Source organism: Pteropus medius, unplaced genomic scaffold, assembly GCF_902729225.1.
Source record: "Pteropus medius unplaced genomic scaffold, Ma_sr-lr_union100, whole genome shotgun sequence".
Lineage (NCBI taxonomy): Eukaryota > Metazoa > Chordata > Mammalia > Chiroptera > Pteropodidae > Pteropus > Pteropus medius.
This window is the reverse complement of record NW_024355008.1, coordinates 2564991-2591108: the sequence shown is the minus strand read 5'-3', so window position 1 is coordinate 2591108 and position 26118 is coordinate 2564991. Positions and strand designations below refer to the sequence as shown.

At 31.9% G+C, this 26118-nt stretch overlaps 1 protein-coding gene across 11 annotated transcripts in view; it reads left to right on the top strand.

The window, feature by feature from the left end:
• SENP7 (SUMO specific peptidase 7) overlaps positions 1 to 26118 on the top strand; it is a 134258-nt gene that overhangs the window by 97800 nt on the left and 10340 nt on the right. For 10 of the 11 annotated variants that reach the window (XR_005651501.1, XR_005651500.1, XM_039856855.1 and 7 more), the window contains 7 exons: positions 826 to 972; positions 6334 to 6367; positions 15409 to 15588; positions 16704 to 16966; positions 18982 to 19115; positions 20794 to 20910; positions 24112 to 24234. Coding sequence is in view for 9 of the 11 variants with exons in the window: in XM_039856855.1 (XP_039712789.1) it covers positions 826 to 972; positions 6334 to 6367; positions 15409 to 15588; positions 16704 to 16966; positions 18982 to 19115; positions 20794 to 20910; positions 24112 to 24234 (998 nt within the window). In the remaining 2 variants the exon portion in view is untranslated. The remainder of the gene's footprint in view (positions 1 to 825; positions 973 to 6333; positions 6368 to 15408; positions 15589 to 16703; positions 16967 to 18981; positions 19116 to 20793; positions 20911 to 24111; positions 24235 to 26118) is intronic. The other variant, XM_039856853.1, reaches the window with a different exon arrangement.

The window sequence follows — 26118 nt, the reverse complement described above, 5'->3', positions numbered from 1 at the left end:
CTTTATTTTGAAGTGAAATAATTATACTATTTTTTTCTGGTCATTCTGGTTTCAGTCTAAGTAGTCTGTTGAATATTTTTCCCTTTTTTAGTGATTCTCATTAGACATTTAAGCACTCTATCAGAACTTTTTCTAGAATTAAATGGTTTCCAGTATTTATCTGTCTGGTCTTGCAGTACTGTATTTACTTGGAATTATTTCTTTTCCTCACATGCTATTAAGGCAGCATGATAGAGGAAATAGCATGTCTTCTGGAGATATACAGACCTGTGTTCAAATTGTGGCTCTGCCATTTGGGCATTTCACTTAACTTCTTAGGCCTGCGTTTCCTCATATAATAAATGAGGATAATGACACCTACCTCACAAGATTATTTTGAGTAGTAAATGAAATAACATATGAAGAATTTAGAACGGTGGTACAAATCTATCAGTTTGTTAAGCCCTTTGTCTCTTCTTATAGATAATAAGTGGAAGTTTGTATTAGTTTAATGTTTTTGACATAGTAGTTCGAAGAATAAAGCTCTAAAGTAAGGTTCAAATAATTTGTCAGTATTCATTCATATTACCAGCCTCTGATTATTGTATTTTTTTGATTATTATATTTTTAAAAAATGATTATTGACTATTTAGAGTAATTTTATCAAGGTAAATGATAGTTTTTAAGAAAAAATAATCCAGATAATTATTTCTTCACAGAAAGAACAGTATAAAATCCTTCAGTTTCATTAATAATAATTTAAAGAAGTATTTGACTTTGAAAATCATTGTCAGCATTTGTAGACTATGTAGGAGTATATACATTTTATAATTTGTTCCTTGTTAGGCTTCATCTGAATTATGTCCATATAACCCTGTCATGGAAAATATTTCCTGTATTCTACCGAGTAATGAGATGGCTCTACAACTGGATTTTATATTTACTTCTGTTTATATTGGTAAAATAAAAGGAGCTTCGAAAGGTTGTGTTACAGTAAGTATAATTTTTTTTAAAGTTTTTGATCTTGGACAAGGGATTTTTAGATTGTTGTCTCATTTTAGTGAAAATGAAAATAGATTTGAGAATTTACATAGGACACTTTGAATATGTCATACCTACTTTGAAACATGTCTTTAATGGGGGAGGGTATCCTAAAATCATATGGAAGTGTCTTGAAATCATATCTTTGATCTGACTACTTTAATGAAAATCATATATGAAAAATTATATATGTAGTATGTATTGATATTCTTTGGGTTCTAAGACTAATTTAGTGGTGAAGTATATTTTTTCAGGGTGTTGTTGGGAGCACAAATAAGAAATCTCATTTTGCTGGTTTAAATTATTGTAAACTGAGTTCTCCATATTCCTGAACTTGTTATTTAAGGATCTCCAGGAATAGTTCTTGTTCTATTTTTCTATTTTTTTTTTTAGTACTCTTCTTCATATATTATAGATGAAAGCCAGACTAGGTTTTACTCAGTTCTCTATATTTTCTCAACATTTCAGCCTGCTAAAATCCTAATCATCTTTTAAGACTTATCTGAAATGACTTCCTCTTCCAGGAAACCTTTCCTGATTTTTTCTTCCTAGCCATAATTAACTTCTCCCTTTACTGTGTGCTTATAGCACTTTGTGCATATGTTATAAGATTTAGTCTATGTGTTTATATTGTTTATATTCTTGCCTGAACCTCTCTATTAGACTTTAAGCATTTTATGGTAAAGAGCCATGCTTTTATTTCCTTTTACCCTTCCATAAATGGCTCAAACCTAAGTAAGCCTTATAAACTTTAGTTAAATTGAATTGACTATATCAGTATAACTCAGTATAACTAGAAGTTTTATTAATATTTTGAATATATCAGTATAACTCAGTATAACTAGAAGTTTTATTAATATTTTACTGTGTTGGGAATTGAGCAGGGAATACAAAAATGGTAAGACATGGTCTTTGCTTTCAAGGAATTTATAGCATAATGGGAGAAACAGACATGTAAATAGATATTTACATTACAGTAAATAAATGTACAATGGCAATATGTACAAGAAGGGTGCATATGAGAATGAGTACCCATATCTGTCTGGAGGAATCAGGGAAGACTTCACAGAGAAGACAGTATATGATTTAAGACATAAAGTAGATGTTTACATGGTGATCATACGGGGGAAGACCTAATCTCAATAGTGTAAATTATGAACAAATCCAGCAAAGTCTCAGATCTACAAATAATGGTAGATAGTGATAAAGTTAAAATTGCTTTGATTGAAAGTACAAGAGCAATGCGATATAAAAATTAATATTCCCTGGTCCCTAGTTTTCAGATATTAATGATTTTGACGTGCTTGTGGTGATTTTACAGTTTTCTTTAAGGAATTTTGTTCACTTTTCACAATTTCCCCTTCTATTTTGCTTTTGTAATTTTAAATTCAGGTATAACCAATTTTTTGTTGAGTTCTTGGTAATGGCAAGAAATTACGTTACCTTAATATATGATAATAATTGATTAGCTGGGGAGGAAAATCCAACATAAATATTCAACAGTGGTTTTCATTGGTTAATATATTACTTATGTTATTACACAGTCAGTGGGCTTGTTATGGGCAAAAAACAAAACCAAACAAAAGCTACAAATGAGTAAAGGAATAATTAAAGAACAGCTATAATATTATATATTTAGAGACCACTGTATATTATTTTATATTCTTCATATTATATCTGTCTAAAACGAAAGAGTATAACATACATACTGTTTTATAACTCATCATAATTATATTAAATAAATTTAATTCATGTACCTGTCTGAGATACTTGGTTGTCCTTAATTCCTGACTACTGGACATTTTGATTCTCCCAGTATTTTGCTATGACAAATAGTAGGGGACTGCAAATAATCAATAAATGTCATAAAGTAGGCCTTAAAAATTTGGTTCATGTTTATTGGAAGCCTTCTTATAATTCACATAAAAAACTTAGATGTCTAATTGTAAGAAAGTGTTTCAGTAAATTAAGTAAATATATGCAGGTAAAATATATCCATGTGAGCAAAGGCTGAGAGGAATTCTGCAAAAATTAAGATAGTTATGTTTTGATGGAGAGAGCATAAACAATTTGAAAAATTACAAAAATAAATTAATAAGTGTTAAAACTTTGGAGTTTTTCAGAGGACTCTTTTTTTTTTTTTTAAAAAAAACCAACAGCCCTTTATTATATACTAAATTTCCATGTATACCTTAGATTGTACTGTTTATTTTCTTTCTTTGATCTATTTATCTATTCTTGCTCCAATACCCAATTTTTAAATTATTTATCTTTATGGCATGTTTTATTATTATTTTTAAAATTAGACTCAGGTATATAGTACATTGGTTAGACATTTAAATAGTTTATGAATTGATCCCCCCAGTTACTCTATCACCCATCTGGCTCTACACATAGCTGTCATACTATTTACTATATTCCCTATGCTGTCCTTTACATTTCTGTGACTATTTTGTAACTACTAATTTGTGCTTCTTCATTCCTTCACCTTTCTCTCCCAGCCCCTTTGCTGGCAGTCACCAGATTGTCCTCTGTATCTGTGAGTCTGTTTTCTTTTAGTTTGTTCCTTTTGTTTCTTAGATTCTACATGTAAGTGAAATCATATGCTATTTATCTTTGTCTGACTTATTTCACTCAGCATAATAACCTCTAGGTCCATCCATGTTGTCGCAAATGGTAGGGTTTCATTTTTTGTGTGTATGGCTAAGTATTATTCCATTGTATATATGAACCTTAACTTCTTCATCCAGTTGTCTATTGATGGGCATTTAGGTTGCTTCCATATCTTGGCTATTGTGAATAGCGTTGCCGTGGACATAGGGATGTATAGATCTTTACGAATTAGCGTTTTGGTTTTCTTTGGATAAATACGCAGAAGTGCAGTTGCTAGATCAAAAGAGTTCTATTTTTAATTCTTTGAGGCACCTCCAGACTGTTTTCTATAGTGGCTGTACCATTTTGCAATCCCATCAACAGTGTACAAGGATTCTTTTTTCTCCACATTCTTGCCAACACTTGTATTTTGATTTATTGGTGACAGCCATTCTGATAGGTGTGAGGTGATAACTCATTGTGGTTTTAATTTACATTTCTCTGATGATTAGTGATCTTGAGCATCTTTTCATATGTTATTGGCCATCTGTATTTCCTCTTTGGAGAAATTCATGTCTTCTGCCCATTTTTAAATTGAATTGTTATTTTTATTGTTGAGTTGTGTGAGTTCTTTATACATTTTGGTTATTAACCCCTTATCAGATGTATCATAGCGAATATCATCTCCTATTCGGTAGATTGTCTTTTTGTTTTGTTGATAGTTTCCTTTGTTGTGCTAAACTTTTTAGTTTGATGTAGTTCCCTTTATTTATTTCTTCTTTTGTTTCCCTTGCCCAAGGAGATATGTCAGAGAAGAAATTACTAAATAGCAATGTCAGAGAGTTTACTGCCTATGTTTTCTTCCAGAAGTTTTATAGTTTTGGGTCTTACATTTAAGTCTTTAATCCATTTTGAGTCCATTCCTATATATGGTGTAAGAAGGTGGTCCAGTTTCATTTTTTTTCCTGTATCTGTCCAGTTTTCCCAGCACCATTTGTTGAAGAGACCATCTTTACTCTATTGTGTATTCTTGCCTCCTTTGTCATAGATTAAATGACCATATAGACATGGATTTATTTTTGGGCTCTCTATTCTGTTCCACTAATCTATGTGTCTGTTTTTATGCCAATACCATGCTGTTTTGATTACTACTGTCTTGTAGTATAGTAATATATCAAGTAGTGTGTTATCTCCTATTTTGTTCCTTCTTAAGATTGCCATGGCTATTTGGGATCTTTTATGATTCCATGTAAATTTTAGGATTATTTGTTCTTTTCCTCTGAAAGATGCCATTAGTATTTTGATAGGGATTGTATTAAGTCTTTAGATTGCTTTGGGTAGTATGGCATCTTAATAATGATGAGTCTTCTCACCCATGAGCACAGTATATCCTTCCATTTATTTGTATCTTCTTCATTTTCTTTTTTCAATGACATAATTTTCTAAGAACAGGTCTTTTACCTCTTTGGTTAATTTGATTCTTATGTATTTTATTGTTTTTGATGCAACTGTAAACAGGGTTGTTTTCTTAATTTTTCTTTCTGAAAGTTCCTCATTGGTGTACACACACGCACACACACACACACACACACACACACAGCAGTTGTATTAAAGTGACAGAATAAGAAGGTGAATTTGACTAAATTAAACTAGAAAACATAATCAGATGCTAGTGACTAATGATAATAGTTTTCCTTGATTAAAAATCTTATTGAAAGCTGAGAGAAGTTCAGTAAGTTACTTAAGTTTATCTACTTACTGTTTGTATAAGCGAGTAGAGATAATAGAGGCAGAATTTGAACTCAGCTCTTAACTCATGTGCCATTTTGCTCAGATTTTGCTGTAGTGGCTGACTTTTGCTATGACATATGAGTTTTCTATTTGTGAGACTACAATATGAAATAATTTTTAAATTGGAAGAAATGGAGAAATAGAGTTCAGTGAAGTGGTTTCACTGAACATTGTTTGCTATTTATTTGGGACTCTGTTGGCACTTGATTTAGTTACCCATATACAAAGACCATATTTGATTGTGTTTTATGCTCACAACAATTTCATAAATGTATTGATCAAAAGAGAAACCTAACCAAAAAATAAATAAGCATGAATTCATTTGACATTAATGGAAAACAAATGTCAAAGTGCAAGCATATTTTAGATGGTACATGTAGGATTTAGGTGCTCCACAACTCTTGAGAGTTTATTATTAAAGCAACACTTAAGGAGTACAAATATATTCAAGAGGTACCTAGAGAAAATTAGTGACTTGGTAGGAGGAACAGAAAGAGCAAGAACCTTGCTGAATCCTCAGTCAGAGGGGAATTTTTATTAGAGAACAAAGGAAGATGAATGCTGGGAATGTCAACAAAGCCAAGAATCAAACCCTGTTTTGTGGCTTATTTACCAAAACCAGTGGCACCTTGTGAGGTCTCTTGGCAGTTTCTTCTGGACTTTATTTAAACATACAGGAAACATTTTTGAAAAATATATTAAGTAAATTCTTACTCGTTTTTATAAATGAGCATTTAAGAATTAAATTATTTGTACCTGGTTCTTAAACTTCCATAAAATTAAGTCTTTGCAGTGAGACTTATTTTTGGTTTATTGATAAAAGGCTTGGGCACTTTTAGTATAGTCTTCGAATATGTACTTGTGGTTTGAAAAAGAAAAATTTTGAAAATTTTGAATAGTAACATTTTTTTTTTTGTATTTTTTCTTTAGTTCACGCCAAAGTATGTTAAGATCCCATTTCAAGGTAAGCTATCATTGTCTTACTGCTTCTTTTCACTGTAATTTGGAGTATAAAATAATTGTTTAGCAAAAATTCTGAAATCTTTCTATAATCAGTTCTTCATAATTTTTTCCATTATAGAATTTAAGTAAAACTAAGGTTAATAATGTTTTCAACTTAACATTTTTTTTCAGCAACTTCAAAAGGTGTTAAAATGTTTTATAATACTGAAAATAGCATACTATTGTTTTAATAACTTCAAGTCAAGTAATATTAAGGAACTCATGGTAATTTCTTGGGATTAACAGAAATTAAGTTTTGATAGCAAAGTATATAAAAATGGAAGAAAAAGAAACTATAAGGAAAGAAGCATAAGGAAAATTTTAATGTTGTATACAAATATGTAAAATGGTTTTGCTTAAGGGTTAAGAGATTTTTTAAAATACCATTTTTTAACCTGACTAAGGCAAAGTACATTGAAAAATATATCTGCAACTTGTAGAGACTCAGCTACCATTTTCTTAGCTGGAAACATTTCTGAATAAATAATGACACTAGAAAACAAATAATAAGCAATAGATAATAGTCTCTCTAGAGAATGAATTATGAAAAGAATGAAGAAAAAAATATATACACACAGCACTTTAGAAATGAAATAGATAAGAGGAAGCTTTTGTTCTAAAACTGAAGAAGTGATTACAATAACTTTAACTGAACTCTACAGATAGCTATGTACAGAAACCATAACTATATGATAATGGATCTAGTAACTAAGAAACTTCTAAAAGTAATAAGAATATATAAGGAACAGAATAAATATATTCCTAATTCTAATTAGGAAATTTTAGTTAGTTATTACAGAATAATATAACATTAGCTATTTAGAAGAAACAAAGAACTGTGATTTAAAAGGAAATAATAATTTCAGAAAAGATAGTGCCTTTAAAGACCTGTGTAACAGAGCTATCTCTCAAATCCTTTTTTTATTGAGATATAATTGACATTAATTTTAGATGTGCATCATAATGATTCAATATCTGTGTGTACAATTGACCCATGAACAACACGAGTTTGAATTGTGTGGGTCCACATACGCGTGATTTTTTTTTTCAATAAATATATGGTTAGCCTTATACATACACAGGTTTTGCATCTATGGATTCAACCAATCATGGATCGAAAACAGTATTTTCATATGCAGAGGGTCTATTGTTTGTATTGTTCTATGCCATTTTACAAAAGGGACTTGAACATCCACAGATTTTGGTATTTGTGAGGGAGAGAGTTCTGGATACTGGTGTCCCTAACCTCATGTTAAGGGTCAATTGTATTGCAAAATTATTTCCACAATAAGTCTAGTAAACATGCATTCCCATACTAAGTTACAAAAATTATTTTTTGTGATTAAGACTTTTAAGATATCCTCTGTTAGCAACTTTCAGATATGCAATACAATATTATTAACTATAGTCACCATACTGTACATTACATCCCCAGGACTTATTTCTTTTATAACTGGAAATTTGCACCGTTTGACCTTCTTTACTCATTTTGCCTACCCTATGCCCTGCTTCTGGGAACCACCAGTCTGATCTCTGTATTTACGAGCTTGGCTTTTTATTTTTTATTTTTATTTAAGATTCTGTATCTAAGTGCTATCAAATGGTATTTGTTGTTCTCTGACTTATTTCACTTAGCATAATGTCTTCAAGGTCTATCCATGTTGTCAAGATTTCATTATTTTTTATTGCTAAATAATATTCCTCTGTGTGTGTGTGTGTGTGTGTGTGTGTGTGTGTGTGTGTGTGTGTGTGTGTTGTGTGTTTACGTGGAGTGTGTCGCATGTGCACATAGCTCTTTTTGAATTAGTGTTTTTGTTTTCTTTGGAGAAATACCCAGAAGTGGAATTGCTAGATCATATGGTAGTTCTATTCTAAAGTTTTTGAGGAACCTCCATACTATTTTCTGTAGTGGCTGTACCAATTTACATTCCCACAACAGTGTACAAGAGTACTCTTTTTCCCTGCATCCTTGCCAACACTTGTTATATCTTACCTTTTTGAAAATAGCTGTTCTAACAGGTGTGAGGTGATATTGTGGTTTTGATTTGCATTTCCGTGTTTAGTGATGTCCAGCACCTTTTTATGTACCTGTTGTCCATCTGTATGTCTTCTTTGGAAAAATGTTTATTTAGTTTCTCTGCTTACTTTTTAATAGATTTTTTTTTTTTTTGCTGTTGACTTGTACGAATTTTTTTAATTAAATTTATTGGGTAACAGTGATTAATGCAATTATATACTTTTCAGGTGTACATTATCATTTGACATCTGTATATTCTATTGTATGTTTACCACCCAAAGTCCAGTTTCCTTCAGCTACCATATATTTGATCCCCTTTACCCACTTCACCCTCCACCTACTCCCCTATATTTGACCCCTTTTACCCCATCTACCTCCCCTCTCCTCCCCCACCCTCTACCCTCTAGTAACCACTAGTCTATAGTCCATGTCCATGAGTCTCTGTTTGTTTGTCTGTTCCTTTGTTGCTTTTAGGTTTATATCCCACATATAAGTGATATTTTGTAATTTTCAACTTTTTCTGTCTGGCTTATTTTGCTTAGCGTGATTATCTCAAGTTCCATTCATGTGGTTGCAAATGGCTGTATTTCATCTCTTCTTATGGCTGAGTAATATTCCATTGTATATATGTACTGTAGCTTCTTTAGCCAGTCATCTATCATAGGACACTTTGGTTGGTTTCATGTCCTGGCCACTGTAAATAATGCTGCTATGAATATCCGTGTGCAGATATCTTTATGGATATGATTTTTTAACTCTTTGGGGTAAATACCCAGTAGAAGGATTGCTGGATCTTATGGTAGATCAATTCTTAGTTTTTTGAGGAACCTCCATGCTATTTTCCATAGTGGCTGTGCCAATTTGCAGTCCCACCAGCAGTGTATGAGGGTTCTTTTTCTCCGCATCTTCTCCAGCATTTGTTATTATTTGTCTTGTTGATTATAGCCATTCTAACAGGTGTGAGGTGGTATCTCAGTGTGGTTTTGATTTGCATTTCTCTAATAACTAGTGATGTTGAGCATCTTTTCATATGTTTATTGGCCATTTGTATGTCCTCTGGGAAGAAATGTCTGTTCGGATCCTCTGCCCATTTTTTGATTGGATTTTTTGTTTTGTTTTGTTTTGTTATTGAGTCATATGAATTATTTGTATATTTTGGATATTAAGCCCTTATTGGAGATGTTGCTTGCAAATATATTTTCCCATTCGGATGGTTGTCTCTTTACCTTGTTGATGATTTCTTTTGCTGAGCAGAAGCTTTTTAGTTTGATGTAGTCCCATTCATTTATTTTAGCTTTTACTTCCCTTGCTTTTGAGGTCAAATTCATAAACTCTTCTTTAAGTCCAAGGTCTTCGAGTTTAGTTCCTATGATTTCTTCTATGCATTTTATTGTTTCAGGTCTTATATTCAGGTCCTTAATCCATTTTGAGTTAATTTTGGTGTGTGGTAATAGACAACAGTTTAGTTTCATTCTTTTGCAAGTGGCTTTCCAGTTTTCCCAGCACCATTTATTGAAGAGGCTTTCTTTTCTCTACTGTATGTTTTTCGCTTTTTTGTCAAAAATTATTTGCCCCTGTAAATATGGATTTACTTCTGGACTCTCGATTCTCTTCCACTGGTCCATGTGTCTGTTTTGCTGCAACACCATGCCATTATGATTACTGTTGCTTTGTAGTATAATTTGAAGTTGGGCAGAGTGATGCTTCCAGCCTCATTCTTTTTTTCTCAGGATGGCTTTGGCAGTTCAGGGTCTTTTGTGCTTCTATACAAATCTGATGATTTTTTTGTTTCATTTCTTCAAAAAATGCCGATGGGATTTTGATGGAGATTGCATTAAATCTGTATAAAGCTTTAGGTAATTGACTTGTAGGAATTTTTTTATAGTTTTTGGATATTAACCCCTTTTCAGATATATGATTTGCAAATATTTTTTCCCATTCAGTAGGTCATCTTTTTGTTTCGTTGCAGATTTCCTCTGCTGTGCAGAAGCTTTTTATTTTGATATAGTCTCACTACATCTAACTATAACCTGTATAACAGTCCTACCTCTCAATTTCTTATGATACAAACCTCAAAAATGATATTTTAGGTTTTCATAATTAATATTTCTACCTTGTTTCAAATACTACTTTCTTTTATAACTTTCCTATCTTATGAGATTTTAAAAGATTATTTTAATTAAAAATTTGGAAAATACTCGTTAGTGGTAATGAGTTTACTATTCAAAAATTGAAGAGAATAATATTCATCTTTTTCCCCAAATCCTGTGTATACTAAGTTCCAATATATAGAAATCTTTTAAAAACAAGGCATGCATATATAATTTCTTTTGTACATGGGGGAACCTAGGAGTCTAAATGTGTAGTCTTTTTTTAATACGAGCTGAGGGAAAATCTGACTTTTCCATATTAGCTATTATGTTTGGCTGTGGCTTAAAGAAAATAGTTTATTTTTCCTTCACGTAGAAGAAATCCAGAGGTAGACTGAAAAGGACAGATAAGGTGTTTCTTTGGTCATCAGAAGCAGAGGCTTTTTTATTTTTCAACTCTGTCATCTCTGACATATAACTTACATCTTCGGGTTTGTCTCATGGTCCATATGGCTGCTCATACTTTAGGTAGTGTTCCAGGTAGAAAGCAGGAAAAAGGGGGATACAGTTAACAGGGCACATACCACCTATCTCTTGCCCTTTCAAGAAGCCATTTTAGATGTGCATGCCACCTAACCTCTTCTATGTACACATTGTCAGCTAGAACTTAGTCATATGACCATACATCTTTTTGCAAAGGAAACTAGGAAATAGAGCTTTTGAAAGCTAAGTATCTTGTATCCTAAATAAAATTAAGGTTCTGTTACTAAGCTCCCTATAAATGTGTAGGAAAAGTGATAGGCAACTCCCACTTTCAATGTTTGCCATAGCCTCTAATAGAATAAACCAAATATTTGGGGAAATTTTGGTAATGAGGTAAATTTTATGATGGTGTTAAATTCCTTTATTTTTTAAAAAGGAAACTTAAAAGCAATGTTACTAAAGCTTGGAACATTTGGATTAGTAAGATCTAGATTTCACAGAAATAGTACAGCTATTTGGGGCTGTGAGCTGTATGAAGAAGAAGTGCTGTGAAGAAGTTTTGCTAAAGGTTCTCAAGTCCTCTTTTAATCTGTCTTTGCTGCCAGTTTTACTGATTTTTTTCAGAATGGGGGATTTATAGCGTACATGGATTGGAAGAATTAATATTAAAATGTCCATACTATCCAAAGTGATCTACAAATTCAGTGTAATCCCTGTCAAGATTTCTTTTTCACAGAAATAAGAAAAAAAATCCCAAAATTTGTATGGAACAATAAAAGATCCTGAATAGCCAATCCTGAGAAGAACACAGGTGGGGGCATCACAATTCCTGATTTCAAACTATATTAACAAAGCTATAGTAATTGAAACAGTATGGTATTGGCAGAAAAATAAACATATAGATCAATGGAATAGAATTGAGAGCCCAAGAATAAACCCACACATATATGGTCAATTAATTTTCAACAAAGAATCCAAGAATATATAATGAGAAAAGGATAGTCTCCTTAATAAATAGTGCTAGGAAAGCTGGACAGCCACATACAAAAAGATGAAACTGAAACCATACCTCTACTGTACACAAAAACCAATTCAAAATGGATTAAAGGCCGAACATAAGACCTAAAACCATAAAACTCCTAGAAGAAAGCATAGGCAGTAAACTTCTTATCATCCATCTTGGCAATGCTTTTTTTGGGTTTGATACCAAAAACTAAGAATACAAAAGCAAAAATAAACAAGTGGAACTGCATCAAACTAAAAGGCTTCTACAGCAAAGGAAGCTATCAACTTAAATGAAAAGGTAATGTAGAAAATGGTAGAGAATACTTCCAAATCACATATCTGATATGGGATTAATATCCAAAATATATAAATGACTCATACAAGCCAATAGCAAACAAGCAAAAACAAAACAAACACCCTTCCCTGCCAGAAACCAAACAAAAAATCAATTCCGTTAAAAAATAGGCAGAGAAAAGACATTTTTCAAAGAGCTACAAATGGCCATTAAGCACATGAAAGATGCTCAGCATCTCTAATCAACAGGGAAATGCAAACCAAAACCACAACAAGTATCACTTCACGCCTGTTAAATTGGCTGTCATCAAAAAGTCAAGAGATAATGAATGTTGTGCACTGTTGGTAGGAATGTCAGTTGGTACAGCCACTATGAAAAATAATATGATGGTTCCTCCAAAAAATTAAAAATAGGACTAGCATATGATCTAGTGATCCCACTTCTAGGTATATATCCAAAGGAAATGAGAAACAAGATCTTAAAAATATATCTGTACTGCAGCATTATTCACAGTAGATGAGATATGGAAACAATCTGTGTCTGTCAACAGATGGATTAAGATGGAGTAGTATTCAGCCATGATAAAGAAGAACAACACGAATGGACCTTGAAGGCATTATGACAAGTGAGATGAAAGACAAATACCTCAGGATATCATTTATGTGTGAAATCTAAAAAAGCTATACTCACAGGAATAGAGACTTGAATAATGGTTACGAAGGGCTGAGGGGTAGGGAGAATGGGGAGATGTTGGAGTTAAAACTTCCAGTTATAAGATCAATAAGTTCTGGGGAACTAATATACAATATGGTGATTATAGTTATTAATACTGTATTATATACTTGAAAGTAGCTAAGAGAGTAGATCCTACATGTTCTCAACACAAGAATTAAATGGTATTTATGTGTCGTGATAAAAGTGTTAGCTAACATTATGGTGGTAATCGCTTTGCAATAAATAAGTGTATCAAATCAACAGATTTGATACCTTAAACTTACACAATGTTATATGTCAATTATATCTCAGTAAAACTGGAAAAAATTGGAAGTCAGTTTTAAAGAAAGACAGTAAAATGAAGGATAAGGAGGGAGGGAGAGGGGTGGAGAGAGAGCACAGACTTTAAAAGGTATTGGCCAATATGAAAGATTGTATGAATGATGCAGAGAGAAACAGAACAAAAGAGATTGGAATGAAAAAAAAAATTTTTTTTAAAACAGGAGCCAGTAAAAAAGCATGGAAGAAGGGATGAGGAAGGGAGAAATAAAGGGATGAAAGAGGGGAAGGTGGAAGGAAAGAAGAAGGAAGAAAGGACAGACAGGCATGCAGGATACAGGTGGAGTAAGAAGGAAGAAAGAAAGAGAAAAGGGCAGAATGAAATGATGTGGGAAAAGATATAGAAAAAGACTATAAAAGAAGGAATAAAGAAGGAAAGGGGCAAGATCTAAAGGGAAGTGTGAGGAAAAAAGTTTAAAGCGATGAGTCTGTAGGAAAGAGTAAAATACAAAAGAAAAAGAGTGTGAGAGAGACAGGGGGGTTTAAAAAGTAGGAACTAGTGAGAAAATTAAGCACAATTCTGGGCAGTGGGGAAAGAAACCTAAAAGTTAGTTAAAATATTGCAGTAAATTGTAAGATGGGTGGATGACAGGTAGATAGGAAGGTATGTAGGTAGGTATATAAAATGTAAATGGTTAGAGCCATAGACAAGTGATTGATAGTCTGTTGAAAGGAGCCTGTAAATAGAGAGTAAAAGAGAGGAGATAGCCTATGATAGGATAGGACAGGATAGGAAGAGAGGACAGTAGGCAGATATGCATGCACACAGGAACAGAGGATAAATAGCATGAAATACAGAAAGGGAAAAGAAGAAGACATGAAGAATAAGGGAAGGAAAGAATGAGGAAAAGAGGAAGAAATATGAAAGAAAGGTGTTTAATGTATTAATTTATAAGAAAAGGTAAAAAAAGAATGGCTGGCGTGAGAACATTAAGATAACTAGTTAACGTTATTAGAATGCTTATTGTAAAATGCTTTGCAAACTTTAATGTTTATATGAATCACCTGGGGTTCTGATAAACTGAAGCTTCTGATTCAGTACATCTAGGGTGGGGCCTGGTTTTCTGCATTTCTTACTGGCTCCCAAGAGATGCCAGTGTCACATGCTGAGGACTACAGTTTGAATAGCAAGGTGCCAGGAGATAATGAATGAGAGGCTAAATATTGAGATTTGTTTTGAATCGGTACCCATCTTGGGTTTATACTTAGCTGATATCCTAGTTCAGCTGCTTGTTTCCTTAAAGTTGTACTTAATGATCTTCAGGATTTCTTTATACCAGTTTTATGTTTCTTTGAATTAAAAAAAAAAAAAAGTATGTTTATTTGAATTAAAAAAAAAAAAAAAGTCCCCAGAAGAGATTCTTTTAGTTCTCTATGAGGGAGAAAGAGTGATAGTTCAGAGTGATTACCTACAAGTTTTGATAAGTAAAACGTAGAAGAATTTTAAAAGAAATATTATCACAGACCATTCAGAAGCTCATATTTATTCTTGAGAATCTTTTGATAGTGGTTCGTCTGTGTAGTAGAATGTAGATGTATGGGAAAAGAAGGATAGACATAAATTGGCTTATGATAGCATTTGGAGTCTTGGATGATAGTAGTGACCAAGATAGAAATACTTAATTTTCTAAGTTATACTATGCTTAGTTTTCTGCATTGATAAGGTAGTCTTTTTTTTTCTTTTTTCCCCCTTTTTGCTGGTGGTATTGAAACTCCTAGTAAGAAATTTCTCTGGACAAGGTTTTTATGCCATGGAAATTTAATTTCATATTTTCCTTTCTTGGATATAACTGAGATCATATAATGTGAGAAACTAAATTGTTACATTTAATTATCTTTTCATAATTATCTGACACTTTCTAATTGTAATATGACCTTTTTACTTTAATAATAGTTTGGGATGTTTCAGCTAAGTTTAGTGAAGTACACTAGAAATAATATTTTTGAAAAATTACATAATTCTTTTTGAAAAATGTAGTAAAGAAGAGTTATATAGTATAAAAGTATTGTTTTTCCTAAATAGATTAATTTATTAATTTGTTGTATTTTATTTATTTTAGTGTCCCTGAATGAAGTTTCATTGCTAGTGGATACCAAACATTTAAAGAGGTTTGGGTTATGGAAAAGTAAGGATGATGATCACAGTAAAAGGAGTCATGCTATCCTTTTCCTCTGGGTCTCTTCACATTATCTTGAGGAGATTCAGACTCAATTAGAAAACTCTATATTAAGCCAGCAATGTGAGTATAAGTGATTTCTAAATTTCAGGATAACCTGAGAAGTCCTGTAAATAAAGTAGTTTTCTTGAAAGATAATTTAATAGAATGTAATTTCATTAACTCAAAATTAAGTTCATTGAATTAAAAAAATTTTATCCCTTAATATTATATAAGATAAATTATTTTATTTATTCACATAATTTCTTCTGATACTTTCATTCAACCAAATGAAATCATCTTAGAAAATAAAAAGAATACCTTATCTTTTAGTCAGTTGCCATCCCTGGCTGCCTTTCTTATGAGTTTCTTGCCTTTATTTTATAGTGAACTGTGACTGAACTAATCTGTAGTGAAGTTAAATAAAATACAGAGGTCTTTACCTTCAACATTTTCTTTAGTTTCTAAGAGAGAAACATGGTTTACTTATATATCCTTTCTCTAAGACTGGGTTGAGTACTTTTCTGTTTGCTCCCATAACACTTACCTATATGCATCTTGAAATATTTCCCAACTTCGTTTAGTTTCCAAGTCTAAAGGAGTCTGGTTTAGAATTGGGTAAATCAAATTAGTAAAGTTCTTTCTTATCTATTTGATCTCTACTTCCCCTCCCCAAACTCCTTTGCACATTAAAAATGTTAAGTAGTGAACTGAATTTTCTACCTTTAAAATTAGTTATTTTGCTATCCTAATTACCTCCAAATTAATTGGGAAAATTCATGATTACATAGCAGAGAATTTAGGGAAATATAGCCAGCCACTCATAATCATTATGGTGGGCGAAGTGTTTGATTAGAATGCCTTTTCATTAATAGATTTAATATGTGGGGGAGGCTAGAGAAAAGTAATTGCTTAGTTATCATTAATTAATTCATTTATTTATACATTCATTAACAAGTGTTTACTAGTACCTACTAAATGCCATGTCCTGGAAATATAGAGGTCAATACTATTGTGAAATTTTTGTTCTAATTACTAATGGCCTATTTGGGGATTTAATTTGCGTGAGTTATTAACTAACATAAAAAATACTTTGTTGGGTTATATATGAACTTTACTGTTATTAATAATCAAATTATTTTAATTGTACCCTTGAAAAATAATACTATTGATAAAAATTATTGTTTTTTTTTTAATAGCAAAATCCAGTGAATTCATTTTCCTTGAGCTACACAATCCTATTACACAAAGAGAAGAATTGAAATTGAAAGATATTATGACAGAGATAAGTACCACCAATGGAGAACTAGAGCTTTCTTATCCATTGTCTTGGGTTCAGGCACTTCCTTTATTTCAGAACCTCTCTTCAAAAGAAAGCTCTTTTATTCATCATTATTATCCTTCAGCTTGCTCTTTTCCTGTGGTTGCTGCTGAAGAAATGAAGGTGAAATCAACATCTCAGGTTAGTACATGATTAATATAATTGGTGAGGAGGAGGAAAGAGGTTTGGTAAAAATTCTTTCATTGAAATCAGGCTGATTTCAAAATGCTGTGTTTTATCAAAAGGGCACTGGAGCAAACCTGAAAGAACTCTCAATTTCAAGTTAGAATAGTTTGCTCAGCAAAATCAATAATGATAGCATGTCATTATTACCAAAGAATAAAATAAAATCCCACAAATCTCTGTTGATACAAATAACTGAAATAATGAACTGAATAAATAAATATAAATGGTGGATAAAAGGACACATCTTTCTTACAAAAGTATTCCAATTAATAAATATAAAAAGAATAAGAGAAATATAAAACCATCACTAGAAAAATGATAGTTATGATTGTTGCAGGCAAGGTCCACCGAGAGATCCTAAATTTAATGGGTGAAAACTTAAGGAGAAACAGGACATGTGCATGATCTCAAACTCTCTTCCCCAAAATATTTATTAATTATAAAAAGTATAAGTTTAAAGTGGAGAATCCTGGCAGACATCACTGTAACCCAAGTGATCAGAGGTAACATCACCAGTAATAAGATATGTTGACAAAATGTACCTATCACATCATGCACTGAGAGGGGTACATTACTTCTGTATAGTCTTCCCAATATTGCATAACCTCAGTCTAATCATGAGAAAGGTCAGACAAACCTAGTTACGAAAAAACTAATACTCTTTCAAAATATCAAGATTATGAAAGACAAGGAAAGACTGAGGAATTGTAGGATCCTGAAACAAAAGATATTAATGAAATCAGAATAAAGCCTGTAATTTAGTTTATAATATTATGCAAAGGTTAATTTCTTATGTTTGATAATTGTACTATGGTAATATAAGATGTTAGTATTTATGGGAATCTGGGAGAGGCTTGTTTGTTTTTTGCAACTTTCTTCTGTAAGTCTATAATTATCTTTAAACGATTAATAGTAAGTTTAAAGTCTTTTTTAATTTTTTTAATTTTTAATTTTTTTCCCAGCTTTACTGAAATATAATAGACAATTAGTTGCTTATATTTATATCATACAATTTATTGAGTTTTTTTCAGTTATAGTTTACATACAATAATAGTTTCATCTGTACAGCACAGTTTTTAGAGATCTATATAACTCATAAAGTGATCACTCCACTAAATCTAGTACCCTTCTTTCCCCTTACATATTTATTACAACATTATTACTATTTTCCTTATACTACACTTTATATCTCCATGTCTATTTTGTAACCGTCCATTTGTACTTCCTAATCCCTTGGGTGCTCTTCAGAGAAGCTTCTCTAGTAACAAACTATAGAAATGATCCCTGAAAGTAGTCTTTAAAAAGTCTGTTTTAAAAAAAAAAAAAAGCAACAACAACAACAACAACAAAATGTGGCTTGTGTATCTCTGCCAAATACGTCTAGAAAGAAAGGTCTTAATTCTTAAGTTTGCTGTGGTGTGCACATGCATACACACATACACAATGATTTGGTTTGGAGCTAATCTATTATTTAAAAGTTCTGTAGACAACCACATTACTGGAAGACAAGGAGGAGACTTTTACCACTGTTTTTCTTTATGTATGTGCTGTAAAAATTTTGCATGGTAATTATTGTATATGCAAATTTATATCCTATTTTTCCATTTAATAATAGAAGATCAATTTATATTATAAACTCTTTCATTTTCTTTTAAATTTTTCTACCATTTTATCACCTCTTTTGTTAATTTTGAACTGTGATTTTCAAATTTTTCTTCAATTATAAAGCCCAGATCTGTAAGTAACACTGTAAGTGAAACTTTGACCATTGTATGTACAATATCCTTTGATCCAGAAGTATTATTTTGATGTTTATGTCTTTGTAAAAATTCTAAAAGTATAGCTATAACTTGATATGGATTTCTTTTAGTCACACTTTCTCTTACAAGTCTAGGTTTTGACTTTGCCTTTTGAGAGTTAATATGTATTTATGTATCTATGAGACCTTTTTCTTTGCTATTTTCTGTTAGCCCTCAAATATAGATACAGCCAAGCCTAATTACACCTTCCTGCAGAAGCAAACTAGTGGTTGCTACTCACTTTCTATTACAACTAATCCAGATGAAGAATGGCGAGAAGTCAGGCACACTGGACCTGTTCAGAAGTATGTACTGTGTCATATTCTGTTTGTAAAGGGAACATTAGTTTTCATTCATGTTGCTGATTTTAAGTAGTTTACCTTTTTAAATGTTTTGAAGTTTTCTTTCACACTGACAGTTAATAATAGAAATAATGTTTTCTTAATTTATGAGAAAGTTAAAAAAATTTTAAGAAAACAGTTGTTGTCATTTTATTTAGTTTTATGTTAATAAGACAGAAATGGCAGCCAAAATGTCAAATTTGGTAAGATTAAAGCATTTATTGAAAAGATTTGAATACCAGTGTATGATTTTTAAGATTATATATTCCACATCTGAATATATAGTAGGAAAATGAATTTGCTTACTAGGATGTGCCTCAATTTAAGGTACTTTAGATTTTATCATAACTTTCCTTTCAGAACTTGCTTCTTTGTTTATGTTTTATCTTTTATATGTCTTCTCATGGTGGGAAGGCAGAATTGGGAATCTGTGCATTCGAGGGTGATTTTTATTCCTCTGTATGATTCCTTTTCTGTTTTTTAGAAAACAAAACAAAACAAATGAAAACATGGGACAGGAAAATAGCCAGTATAATAGAAACTATCATATTAGCATTAAAATGTTTATATATATTCTTATTTGATTTAGTTGCTGTCCATGGTTACCAAGATTAAATCAATTGCAGATAACTTAACCTTCTTGTATATTTCTAGTTTAAGAAGTACATATGATACCTTTATTATTGACTACATTTGTGCAATGAGTATTACCCTGTTTATTCCAAGATTATAGCCAGGAATTCACAACTGGTCTTATTTCTGAACTTGAAAAGAGCGTGCCAGAAGAAAAATGCCTGATTAGTTGTCATCTGTTTTCTACTTCTTTTTGATTGTGTTCTATTTAGTCATTTTCTTTACGTTCTCTTAAATTTTACATTGTAAGCACTCTATTATGGGAAACTTGCCTCTTAAACCTCCCGTTATTTCTTTATTGCTCACCTCCTGGTTTAGACTAGCCACCAGTAGAGCATAGTTTTTTTTTTTAATTAAAAAAATTTTTTTTTATTATTTATGCCTACAGTACCTAGTCTTCCTAGGTGGTCTCCCATCCAAGTACTAACCAGGCTCAACCCTGCTTAGCTTCTGAGATCAGACATTGGGCTCGTTCAGGATGGCATGGCCGTAGATCATGGACTGTGGCTCCACTGAGGCACAAACCCAGGACCTTCTGTGTGTAAAGCAGATGTGCTAACTGCTACACTGTGGAACCACTTCCAGAGCATAGTTTTTGACTGCTGTCTCTTCTGAATGGAAAGGAATTATTCTTGGGGATTTCCTGTGGAAAGTAGAGCATAGGAAAATCTTCTGTGGTTTATTATATCAGTTTGTTGAAAGTTAAAAATTGTGCAGAAGAGAGAGATCCTCAATGGTATTATAACTGAATGTGAGATATAACCTATTGGCTTAGACAAATATTGAGTCTAGCCCACATGGGAAGAATTGAAAATGAAAAGATAATCAATGAGGGTACCATTAGTAGCTTTGAAAATGAAGGAAAATATAATTGCTTGTTTCCTGACAAATATTTTTACCCTATATTTTAGTTATTGAATACTACTGCCCCGTTATTCCATATAACAAATCTCTTTGATTCTAGAATTTGAAACACATATTTATTTTAACTTTATTTTTACTTTTTAAGGTTGATCGTATATCCTCCTCCACCTACTAAAGGGGGATTAGGAGTAACTAATGAAGATCTGGAGTGCTTAGAAGAAGGAGAGTTTCTTAATGATGTAATTATTGATTTCTACCTTAAGTAAGTACAGTGATAAAAGATCTTCTCATTTGTTTTACAGGTTTTGATGTGAATCTTAAAGTAAATGTTTTTATCTCTGAAGTATTAAACTCTAGTTAAAGGTAAACTGCCAAGATTTCAGATTTGAAAAGTTTTTGCCTACCAACGTTTTCTAGAGTTGACTGTCAGTTTCATTCCTTTACTTCCCACAGATACTTAGTCTTCAGGAGAATAGCTGTTTTTTGTTTGTTTGTTTTAGTTTCTGTTTATATTTGATTTATTCGTCTTTGACTATTATATTATTGAGGTAAAAGAAGTACTTACATAATTATGAATAACTTTGGAAACTGAAAAGACACAACTCTGTATAGTTATTTATTGTATCTTTAAGCACTAAAAGAGTTAACAGTCATTTAAAAAAACCATATCACTATTAGTTTAAAAATAATTTTTAAATATTTGTATAGCTAAGCTGAAGGAAAAGATAGAAAAGTTTTATCAACTTTCATGCAAAGGTAATTTGTTTCTAGCCCTCATTTTGTCCTATATCCCTAGACCTATATTTTCAACACTTCTTCAAGATATCTAATTATTTCACTGACACTTCTCAAACTAAATTTATTATTATCGTACTTAGGCTTATTGTTTTACTAATAATACTATACTTATTCTAGTTACTTAGGCCGCAGGTCTCATCATCTTTACTCTATCTCAGACATTGTAGATTTAATCTCTGCAAATTTTGTTTAGGTCTTTAAAAAATATCTTCCGTGTCTCTGTTTAACTTTTGAATATATAGAATATAGTTATAATAACTGTTTTAATGTCCTTTTCTACTTATGCTGACATCTTTGTCAGTTGGTTACAGTTGATTGATTTTTCTCTTCAGTATGAGTTTTTTGTTTTTTGTTTTGTTGTTTTTTTGTTTTTTGCATGTCTGGTAATTTTTTTTTATTGGGTGCTGGGTATTTTTGTATTCCTGCAAATGTTCTTGAATTTTGTTCTGGAACAAAGTTATTTGGAAACAGTTTGATACTTTCAAGGGTCATGCTTTTTAAGATTTGTTAGGCGAGAACAACAAATTAATCCCCACTGCTGAGGAAAGACCTTTCTGAATTTTCTACCCAATGCTTCATGAATCATGAGGTTTTCCAGCCTAGCTGGTAGGAAAAGACATTATTCTTGTGGCTTGTGTGAATGCTGAGTATCGTTTATCTAATATTTTCAGGTAGTTCTTTTCCCAGCCTTAGCTATTTTCTTTACACACATGCAATGATCAATATTCTGCCAAGTACATGAGGACTCTCTGTGGACATTTGAAGTTCTCTCTATATACATACAGTTCTTTCCTTTCCAATATTCTGATCTGCAACCTCGAGCTGCCTTGATCTCTCCAGGCTATACCTGGGTTACATGTTCTCGTGCTGCAGCTTGGAAACTATCAAAGCAGTAAGCTGAGGCATTAGTGGAGCTCACCTTGTTTGTTTGTTTTCCATTTCTCAAGGATCATTCTTCTTCACTGCATGTTGTCCAGGGTTCTGAAAACTATAGTTTCATTTTTTATTCCTTCAGTTTTTTTCTTACTTCAAGCAGGAGGATAAATCTGGTTCCTATTATTCTATCTAGGCTGGGAACGAAAGTTTCCGTCATCATAGATTCATCACTCTCACTTTGACACATTCAGTTGTCAATTTTAATGGATTCTGTCTCCCAAATTCATTTAATCTCTTCTGCCATCATGAGCTTTCTAGTATTCCTTATCTTAACTAAATTGTTATTTTATCTTTTTAAGTAGTTTCCTTGTGTCCTTTGTGTCTTCCTATCTATTAAGTATATTTTTACAACAATTATTTTTCTTAAACTGCTCTAAGAATGCTATTCTCATTAGAAATTTTTAGTATTTCTTATTACTTGTCAAAATGAGTTCAAACACAATCTGGCGTTTGAGAGTCTTGATAATATGACATCAATATGTCTTTTCAGTCATCTTGTAATGACCCTACATTTATTACATAGTCCAGCAGAATTGAATTGTAAAGTTTGCTAAATGAAGCTTATCCTTATTCACTCTTCTGCATTAATGCCCTGTTATTCTTGCTTCCTGGAATACTTACCTCTTTATTTCACCCTACTGAAATTTTATTTCTCTTTCAAGATTCCTTCATGAGACTTTTCTTGATCTTTTAAACAGATATTATTAACTCCCATAATACTTCATTTACATCTCTTTTATGGTACTTATAATATTTTGCCTTATTTTGAAGTTATTTTATTATCATTCTCCTCCTAAAGGTTAAGCATCTTGCTTTTATGTCCTATAATAATATCAAATGTATATTTTGTGACATGAATTGGATCATCTTTGATATTAATTTTAATGTCTTATTAGGATTTTAACTATTTTTTAGACTATTTTCTATTTACTTTTCAAATTGATGAATAACTTTCAAGTAGTAAAATACATAAATCTTAAATGTACAGCTTATGAGTGTTCACATATGTATGTACCCATGTAATCATCACTCAGATCAAGACAAAGAACACTTCTAGCACCCCAGAAGCATCTTTTGTGTCTCCTTCCATGTAGTATATCCTCCCCATAATCACATTTAAAAAACTTCAAGTTGTATTTGTCTTTTATGCTTTAAAAAAAAGCAATTACAAGGTCATTTTTCAACTTGCATAAACATTAGGAATAGCAGAGTTCTCGAATTATGAAGGGTTTGAAATTTAATGATTGAATTATAAGCTTACTGAAGAATTATTTTAGTATAGTAGCGGAAAAAGAATTTAGAAATTAGTCATGTCTCAGAGTTATTAAAGTTTTTCTTGATTTATTTAGGACTGTCAGTTTCAGTTTTATATTTGATTGTGTAATTATTTGGTTAACATTTCCTTCTACCCTTCCTCCTCTGGATTTTAAGCTCTGTTGAGGCGAGTATTTTTTTTTTTTTCACCTTTTGTGTCTTTAGTGTAAATGATGCATGACATGTTAGGAATTTGATAAATATTTGTTAAATGTAAATGAATAAGTGGGCAGTTTCTGCTTTAAACGATCTTGATGTAAGTAACTAAAGAACAAAGAAAGCTGAAATTACAGCAAATTGTAAGATTGCTTTGAATCTAATTGGATGTAAAAATGACAATTCCCAAGACACATAAGATAATTGGGGGAAGCCCAGGTAAAAAAATCTAAAAATAATTTTGTTGCTACATTACCAGGTATCTTATATTGGAGAAGGCATCAGATGAACTTGTTGAACGAAGTCACATTTTCAGTAGCTTTTTCTATAAATGCTTGACAAGAAAGGAAAATAATTTAACAGAAGATAATCCAAATCTCTCGTAAGTCAATCTTCTAATATACTTAAATTTTGAGAGGCAAATATACTATTTTGACATTCCTAGTGAAGTAACTTCTTATAGCATTTCTAGAGATAGCAGTATTACCACTTGTGTAGGTCCTGGGTCTCTTTGCTCTATGAGACATTTCTCATGCTTCCACAGTAGCGTTCCCTATTACATGGAGGCTGACTCTTGCAGGCTGCATTTTCAATGCCTGCTCTTTGAGGGACACTGGAGGTTGGAAGGTAAGAAAGGAAGAAGCTTTGGGTAGTGATTCTGGCATTGGCTATATTTCTTCTATGGGTCCATCTCTCAATGGACAGACCTGCTAGAACTCTAGCTTCCATCTCGCTGTACTTCTTTTTCCCTTTGCCCTTTAGCATAGGGGTATAGCAGTTTCCTACCATGCTAATCTCTGATTGCCTCACCATCCCCTTTTTTGGGACTTTTTCTTGCACTTTTTCTCTTGCCACTGTAGTCAATTCTCTGGATTACATTTTATCTGTCTTAAATATATAGAGTGCTATTTGTTTTCCTGTTTGGACCCTCACCAATATACTATTATTAATTTAAACTGATGTAACATTATAAATATACTAAATATACAAAATGTCATATTTAGTCTGACAATTTAGCTGAATTTCTGTTAAAGTATTTTTTGATGCTATAGGTTTTAATGCTAAAACACATAGAGCAGAGGATAAGGATAGGCAAAAAGGAGGAAGGAGTTATTTGTATTTTTTAGATAGCAGTAGCTTGGATAGTTATTATAGCCTGGAGCCATTTTATCCCTCTCCCTACTCCTAATAATTTGTGTGATAATCTGTATGGTAGACACATGATAAAATTAAGAATTTTTATTTTTAAAAAGTTAATATAAACATTTGTCTACTACTTTACAACTTACAAGGTACATTTTATACATTAATTCCTCTTATAATAGAGCTTTTAGATATGTAGGGCATATATATTATATCCTGAGTTTTCAGATGAGGAAGGAAGTCAATAAAGATTAAATGGCTTAAGACAGACAGCTGGTGGTGAGTGGCAGAACTGGTTGGTACTTAAATCTATCTTCTAATCTCTAGTTCAGAAATGTTTTCATTTGTACTGGGCTGCCTTTAAAAATTGGCTGTGAGAGTTTGTTTCATCCCTTTAAAATAAATAGGAATAATAAGCAAGTTAGAAGATGATGAAATGAGTAAACTGTCAGAATTTGTTGTATTGTTGGAGAAAGAGGGTAGGAATAGGGAGAGTATTAACATTTATTGAGCTGCTTAGAACCAAGACAGTGAACATAAAGTTATTTTGTTTGATTCTATGAAAATCTTGAAGATAAATGCCATTGTCTTTATTAGTTGAAACCTAAAGAAGTTAGATAAGTTATTCATAGTTGGATATAGCTTTCCAATTTTCAAGTTCATGTTCTTTCTTTTGTTTATATAATTTATGGTCTAAATGGAGACACTTGAGAGAATAAAAAGAGGCTCTATTCTTAGCTATACTGGGCAACATGTTTATACTGCAGCTATCTAGGCAAACTGGAATGTGTAGTCAACTATATTTTGAGTGTGTTTATAGGTTTGGAACTTGTGCTGATGGACATGGCCTGCCAGGATCAATTAAGGAGAAAATCACAATTTGAAAATATTTTTTGATAATCAGGGTTAATGGAGAAGTATATATGGAAGGGGAAGATTTATTAAATAAATTTGATATTTAACATTTCTGATGTTCTCCTGTTCTATTTTATATATATAGATATTGATTTTTGGTACCATACATTTAATCCCACATTTTGTTTTAAGAATATTAGTCAATATAGAGATAATGAATTTGGCATACCCACCTAGAAGCTGAGGAAATTGAAATAGGTAGATTTCT